General features: G+C 41.2%; 1 protein-coding gene across 1 annotated transcript in view; it reads left to right on the top strand.

The window, feature by feature from the left end:
• The window catches only part of ALX1 (ALX homeobox 1), a 23,531-nt gene extending 18,174 nt beyond the window's left edge, over positions 1–5,357 (top strand). Inside the window, exon 4 of the mRNA XM_019543128.1 lies at positions 4,726–5,357. Coding sequence (XP_019398673.1) covers positions 4,726–5,046 — 321 coding nt within the window. The 3' untranslated portion in view covers positions 5,047–5,357. The remainder of the gene's footprint in view (positions 1–4,725) is intronic.
• The last annotated feature ends 2,980 nt before the right edge of the window (positions 5,358–8,337 follow it).

The following is an 8,337-nucleotide window of genomic DNA, read 5'->3' as shown; positions in this document are numbered from 1 at the left end:
ACACTGCATGGCTCTGCCATGACCCCCCCAAACCCCCCACAATGCTCCCCTAGCATCCCTCTGGCTCTGGCCCTTTAAAAAAAACCCCAGGACTCACTGCTCTTGCAGTGGTCTTGGGGCTTCAGGGGGCTCATGCAGAGCCCCGCACATGGCATGGGGCAGTGGGGGGCAGTCCAGATCAACCCCCCCACTAGGCAGGAACTGGTGAGTTGGGGGGGTTGGCTTTTTATTTCTTAGAGGGCCAGAGCTGTGGCAGGTGGGGCAGCCATGGAAGGGTCAGGAGGGGGTGTCAGGGGGCTTGTGCAGAGCCCCCAGGCAGCGTGGGGCAGTGGGGATCACCCCCCCACCCAGCAGCATCCGTGAAGTTGGGACTTATTTTTTCCAAGTGCTGGGAGTTGGGGCAGGTGGGGCAGCCATTGCTGGGTTGGGATAGCAGGTGGGGGATGGGCTGGGGTGATTCAGACATCTGGAGATCCAGCAGCAGCCAAATCTCCAAATCAGATTTGGCGAATTGATTCAGGACAGTGATTTGAATCACCGAATCGAATCACTGTCGCCCCCAATCAGCTGAATCTGAATCCAAAGTGAATACTAGCTGCTTCGCACAGGCCTACTGTCCATAGCCTGGGGACATATCCACTGATCAAATCCCCACTTCTCTCAGGCACTTCAAGCAGGTTACGGACAAAATTCTATCAGGACTCATATCTCTTCAGCCTATACAGTGGCAGAATTTGGGCTATGCTTTCTTAAGACTATATTAAGAAGACAGGTAAATGAGACTGTCTGATGCAGGGGTTGTCAACTGGGGGTACACTATGCCTGGGAGTACTTTGAAAGTTCCCACAGGTATGCCGGGGCAGGTGGGAGTGCACCACTGCTTCACAGGAACCACTGCTTCACAGGAACAGGGCTGGGGCAGGGCGAGCGCAGCAGTGTCCTTCTTCACCCCCCATCCTCTGCTCACTGTCCAGCTGCTCACCACCCCCCCACCTGCCATCCAGCCAAAGATACCCACTCCAGGGGTACACTTATTAAAAATGGGGCTGCTGGGGGTATGCTTAGTAAAAAACGTTGAAAACTCCTGGTCTAATGTGTATTAATTACAGAAGTAATTGGATAATAGATAATGGATAAATATCTGAAGTAGTCTGGAAATATCAAAATCAATCTTTTTTTGTGAATTTTCTAATTTCTTTAAGTTTCATTTAACATGAAAACAGCAACACAAGAGGAGCTTTATAAAATTGTAGCCTTTAGATCACACAGTATGAGTGCATCTACACATTGTCATATGGTGAAGTTGCTACAGCATCGTGCTTTAGTATTTCCTTTTGTAAGTACTAAAGCATGGAGTGGGACAGGTGGTTACTGTGCTATATGTGTGGCGCATGGTTAAATTTCACCACTACATTGCCATAATGGCACACTATACCAGTTCCATGGGGAACACATCACTATGGTGATGTAGCTGGCAATCATGTGTAGACACACATCATGCTGTCTGGCAACATAGTATCTTTATATGTCACTTTACATGTCTTGCATATTGGTAGAATATAACACTGAGTGATATGCAGCATTAGTGTGTAACTATTAGTTTTAGATTTCCATTATAGACATACTGGGGAAGATCATTGGGCAAAGCCAACTGGCATGAGTTATGCTAATATACACCAGCTGAGGATTTGGCCCATTCCTGCTAAGCCTAATAATTTCTGGATTATTGTTGGCACAGGCCAACCTTTAGCATTTCCAAGGATTAGGCCCTCAAAAAGCAGAAGGCCTGCAGTAAATTATTCTAATCAGGAGTTTGTGAAGTAGGCTTGCTTTGAAGGAATGAGCATAAAGAATAGAATGAGAGAACGTTCACTGCATGGCAATTTGAAATGTGTAAAGGATTCTTGTGTTTGTACTTACTAGTAGCACAAAACTACTATAGCTAGATAAGAACACAACAGGGAAGATTTTGGGTAGATTTTGCTCCTCCTTTGCAATTGAAACAATCCCCTGAACATTGTTGGAGCTTATCATTCTTCAAATCGCAAGCCTTAACAGGTTTTTGAAGGGCCAAACTAGTTTGCCATCTTGTGATGATTTAAAATTGGCTCAGGCAAGTTCACTAGGGAGTAAGAAGTCTAAAAATCATGTGAGGTGCTGTGGGCCTCTGAAGATCCTTGCAATAGTTTCAAAAAGCTGGGGTGGGTAGATGCCCACCTAAGCATCCTAAGCATCACTTGGGCCGCTTTGCTCCTGTGGATCCCAAGAGATCCACAAGAGGAAGTACCCAATCATCTCTGTCAAGGACCTTGTTCTTTCCATTCTAGCAGACTACCTGAGATGTACAGGAGCAGATCTTTAAGAGGTGTGAAAAATGTGTGCATACATGTTTGCATAGACAAGAGTATCAGGAAGGGATGTTATTCTTCCTTATTGGCCCTAGGTACTCTGCAGGAAACTTAGCAAGGAACATTTCTCTTGTACTACTTCTTTTCACTCCTGACACTGAATCTGAAGCTACTAAGGACACCAGATTAATTTAACAGCTCCCTATGACCCATGCCAACATTGCTATTTAAAATACTAACTTTGAAAATAAGAGTGTAATGACCACATTTTTATATTTGTGCACAAGATCTCAACTAGAGGAGCTCAATGAACCATAATTTATCTCTTTTCTTTTTTGTTGGTGGGTTACGCAGGTTTGCTACAAAGTAGCAGGAAAAAACCCCAGCAATATTTATATACTTACACATACACAACATTGTGTGCATCTGTTATAATAAATTATTTCAAACTGATCTCAAATTTGGCAGAAAAAAATTGCCCTTATCATAGAGATAACCTACCTATACTGAAGCCAAAATTCCTTGACCTACAGATTTAAAGGAGGCATAACCGGTTTTACAGTGAGCAGCTTAACTATGGAAAAATTCTGCAACTTGAAAGTATGTGGCACCAAAGGTGTGTGTCACACTTTACAAGCTCATAATAAGGGTCCAAACCCAACATGTTGGAGTGAAGATGTTACAAACAGACACGTTTGTAGAATGCTTGGAAGTTCACAGTAAATAAATAGAGTATAGAGCTTGTGGTGGAGCTGTTCTTGACAGTGTATGAGAGAGAGAAAACCTGTTTGCTTGATTTATTGTCACTTTAGTAAAGTTTGTAGATTTCCTTTTATTTATTATACAGAAAAGAAGTGTATTACAAAAGATTGGAGCTGCCAGGCCATGTAAGAGAGATAAGTGTATAAGGAGGTATTCGAATGAAGAGAGCATGATTGCATAATCAAAAAAGTCTATTCATGAATAAGGTGGCTGCAGTAGAGGAATATGCAAGGTAAAGACCGTGAAAAGACAAAGGAGGGAGTGTTGGATATGAAGTTTGATTGGAACAGAGTGCTCGGTGAGTTAATATATATACATATATATAGCCTGAGAGAGAGGCAGGAACTGAGTTGCGCTGAAAAATTATTCTATACAACCATCTATCAAATATGAGAAAAAAACATACATTCATAAATAGCATGCATACAGAGAAGATAGAAAGCCAGAAGCAAAAAAAAAAAAAAAAGGAGCCTTCAAGTGACTGCCAAGCCGAGAAAGGCATTGCCCAGCAAACCCTGCATAAGCGGTTACACCAGAGCTGCAGCAGACATTGCTAGTAACCACAAAGTTTGTCTCCTAGTCTGTCATGCAACCTTTTCCAACAAAAATGCCATACACTGTAGCCAGTTAAGGCAGAAAGCTGAAAGAAATGCTCACGGGTGTAATTTTGTTTAGAAACATCATGAAAAGGGGTTTTCACTTAAAACCATTTTTGAAACCACTTTAGAAAGAAGCCATGAATGTATTATGACTCATGTCTATATCTTCTGGATTCATTTGCTTTAATACACAGCTACTTGAGACTATTAAATTCCTTAATTTTTTTTCTGTTCTCAGACATCAGTAGCTTGAGAACCTTACCTCTGTTTAGTTCAGTTTGGCATATTCTATTAAATTAGAACAAATTACATATTTTCAACTAGCAAATGCTTTTATACTGGCAGTGGGTGTTATATACTTTGCACTTTTACACATACAATCCAAATGAAGTCCACTGACTTCATTGGCTTATATCCATTAAAGGATGGGTATAGTGAGGTATATCATTAAATAGTGTGGAACATAGGCAATGCATAGAAGGGGTATGGAGGGGCACATGCCCCCCCACCCTTGACAGAGCTGTCTCCACCACTGACGCTGCTGGCAGCATCAGTGGGTGCTTGATGTGCCCCCCCTGCAGTGGCATACTGACGTGGGGGTGGAGGGTTGGTTCCCCAGTGGCACTTCCAGGTTCAGCAAGATCGGCCACTGGGCCTCCCCTCCAGTCAGTGATCAGCTGCCGGGAGACTCCCCTGCCTCTGCTCAGTTATCAGGTACTCTCCCAGATTCAGGAGGCACTAGCCCATGATGTGGGAAATATTACACAGTGATTTAATGGGAAGGCTGAAAACAGGAATTAGCAGCCCTAGCTCCCAGACACATGATCCAATACTCCTACTCATGCTGTATGTTCACTGTATTTTTTAAAGTAATTTAAGAGAAATAGTAAAGTAGTTGCTACTGTTATACAGTGCAGCTAATTATGGATGTATTGAGTGAAGTGAGATGAAGAAAGCAAGCAGAGAACAAGAGAAAAAATATCTAAATTTAATTTGATTTATTTTATATATTCCAGATTCAGAACAATCTGTGGCCAGGAAATGCAGCTAGCGGTTCTGTGGTTACTTCCTGTATGTTACCACGTGACACTTCCTCCTGCATGACACCTTATTCTCATTCGCCCCGGACAGATTCTGGTTACACAAGCTTTTCAAACCACCAAAATCAATTCAGCCATGTACCCCTGAACAATTTTTTCACTGACTCATTACTTTCTGGGGCTACCAACGGACATGCATTTGAAACCAAGCCAGAATTTGAAAGGCGGTCCTCCAGTATTGCAGTTCTACGAATGAAGGCAAAAGAGCACGCTGCCAATATTTCCTGGGCTATGTAATATAATAATACCCCCTTTTTATAAATAACAAACCAAAAACATTCTTATTTTGCATATTTAAAGGACACAACAATAAGCTGCTGTATGTGGAATGCTAGTGGTCAGGATATATGTGAAACCTGCTTAAACAAGTACAGTATCCTATTTAACAATAAAACTTAAGAACAAACCTGGATAGATACCATGCAAAAATGTCAACAAGATCTGTTTTGTTGTATTTTGTTTTTATATCCAAACATATTTTGTTGTACCAGTTGATGAAATATGACTATAAAGCTGCAAAAAAAGAATAAACTTATTAAGCAAATACATCCGCTATATTTGGTTTATGTCAGTGCTACATATAGAATGACTTCCTTCTAAATGAATATCTGATAAAGGAGGAAGTCTGTAGAGGAAAATGCATTTGATTATGAGGCTCTGAGGTAAATCTTTAACGGTGTTGTGTGGGAAGTTGAATATATGACTCTCCTTGGAAGTTGCAGACCTGACTCCCTGAGCACTATGCATTTGGGCTGTGCAGAGTTTCAGGTGCTGATTCGATTTGGAGGAGATTCGGCTTTTGGCGGCTGAATCTCTGAATCCAAATCGAATCGGGGAGCAATTAAAAGGTCTGAATCAATTTGAAGCTCTCCGAATTGATTCGGAAAAGATTTGGAGAGCTTCAGTGATTCAGGCAGTCTCCGCCCACTGGACCTGGATGGACTCCATGCTGGTAAGTAGGGGGCAGGGGATATTTTTTTTCCACAAATATCATTTAGTGAGAGCGAGGCCAACAGTTTGGGTAGAGTTTTCAGTGGAGGAGGATTGTATAAAGTTATCTAAAAAAACATAAAATATGTAGGGTTGCAACAGGGCAACCTGATGCTTGAGTGATACAAGAAGAGAATGGAAAAATACTGAGATTCCCCACCTGAATCCAAAGTAAGGAAAAAAAGTCTTTCCAATTCTGTTTCTGTTTTATAATTAGCCTTTGCAGGTATCTTTGAGGTGAGAATATTTTTTTATTTTATTACAGGTTTGCTGAACTTCTGCATATTGAGGCATTTTCTTTTTGTTCTTTTTTTTTGCTCCCGCTGATGTCCGTAGCAACAGCCCGTTGACTTCAGCGGCAGCAGGATTGGGCCCGCTGCTCCCAACATATCGCAGAGGAATTAGAATGTCAGCAGACTTTCTGACATTGCTGGTGGAAAAAAAATAGAGGGGAAGAAAAATACTTTACATCTGGAGAATTGCTATCTGCTTTGATTTACTTCTCCTCCCTTTCCCCTGTCACATTCCAAGCTCCTTCAGATGAGTGAAATGTCAGCCTCCTTGAAAGCAACAGTCAGTCTCTCAAGTTCATAAAGGCAAAGTAAATTAATTGAAATAAAGAGCTTGCAGGCTGTGATTAGAACAGGATACAGCTTTCTGTGTTCCCCCTGTTCCTTGCTCTTCAGTACTTAGACGCACTCTTCATTGCAGTAAAACTGAACTTAAAATATGAACAAAACAAAACTAGAAGGACCCAGGGACATTTTTTGGACAGAATGGCAAAACTCCTCAGGATATACACTGGAGAAAGATCTGCCCAGGAATCTTTACATGCAGCTAAAGAAAAAATGCTCACTTTGAAAACTTTTGTGTTAACTAGAAATAAGATTTTTTATAGCAATTTTTAAAATCAGGTAATTGAAAGGAAAGTTGCTACATTGGCCTCTTGTGAAAAACTTGATCATTTAAGCATTTATATATATTTACTTGTGATTTTCTAATTGTACTCCCCTTCTAAAATGAACTTCTTCAACTTTTTAGCCTTGGGAATTGGGGAAAAGGTTTCAGGCTCACATTTAGCAGCTTTTTTAATGATCTGTTTTGACAACAGTAAAATGTGCCTTATGATTTAGAGTAGAATGATTTGTTTTTAACACGTGTAAAGATAAAAGGTTGATACAGATACTTGTGCCACATGAGAAAGGACAAACCTGATGAAAATACAGGCATTCTTAACAGGACAAACTGTTTCCAATTCTAAAATGTGTTTTTCATTTTTTTTGGAGTTTTCACATCGTAATTTTTTAAGGTGTAGTATTTGGGATATGCCAAATCAATTTCTAGTTATTTTTTTTATTAGAGCATCATTAGTGTTAAGGCACCAAAAGCTTAATTGGCAAACTTTGGGCATTTTTATCATTACTTCTCCTTCAGGTTACCTGTATATTGTAATACCAGAAATTTCAATTATTGTGTCAGGAAATTTTGCTTTAAAGTTCACTTTTACAAGGCATTTCAGGTCAAGATTAGAGTTGAACAATTCCCAGATATGTATTGCAGTGCCAGAATGTTTGCAGGAAGTAAACCATCATGTTCAAAACATTAGACCATTTCTAGATGTTTGAAACCTAACATGAAGCAGAGAAGGTTGGGGGGGAAGTCATTTTCCTGCTGATTTTAATTAAGTGGAAGGGATATATTCAAATGAAACTTTTCCTGCCTATTTTTAGGAATGGGAATTATTTGTTCCACATTGCAAGCATAGCCTGTTACATTAAACAAACAGGTATTCAAGATCTCATTAAAACTGAGGTGTGATAAGTTGCAGACCCTGTGTTAAACATGTCATGCTCTTGCATCAGTCTGGTCTCTAGGAATGAATGATAGCCTCTATGCTGTGGCATTTCATGTTGTTCATAGAAAAACATCATGTTAGAGACCTACTAGTGCAACGAGGTCAGATTCTGCCAGTTTTTTTGGAGTAGTACCTTGTTCTACAAATAGTCCTATTGATTTTAATGGGACTGCTCACAGAAGAACAAATTGTGACCTATAACTGGGAAAGTTCTGTGACCTGACCAGTGGTGGATCAGCCCCTTCCTAAAGTGGCCACTGGGGCTGGTGCACCAGTCATACCCTTACTTAGTTACATTACCGTCACTTGCTACTCACATGAGCACTTCCAGTGAATGCAATGGGACAATTCATGTAAATAGCTGCTTGCCACCAGTATGAGTAAGCAATTCATAATCAGGCTCAGATTGAGGTACTAGTTAGTGGGAGCATCTACACATGCTATTAATGCTCCTGAATAAACTCTGGTGCAGTTCATGCTGGAGTTTATTGCTTCCTGGCACAAACTTTACACATATGCTGAGGACTGTAGCACATTGAGCTGGAGTGGCACAGCCCTGGCTGGCAGGGGTCTCAGGGGGTCAGGTTGCCAGCCCAGAGCTTCTCTGCCCTAGCTCAATGTGCTATGGAGGGGCTGGCTGGGGTATGAGGCTGCTACACAGTGGGGCTAGTCGGCAGGCAGCC

This window comes from Crocodylus porosus, unplaced genomic scaffold (assembly GCF_001723895.1).
Source record: "Crocodylus porosus isolate Cpor-Errol unplaced genomic scaffold, CroPor_comp1, whole genome shotgun sequence".
In the NCBI taxonomy this organism is placed as follows: domain Eukaryota; kingdom Metazoa; phylum Chordata; order Crocodylia; family Crocodylidae; genus Crocodylus; species Crocodylus porosus.
Note: the sequence above shows the minus strand (reverse complement) of the source record. Positions and strands in the feature narration are given on the sequence as shown.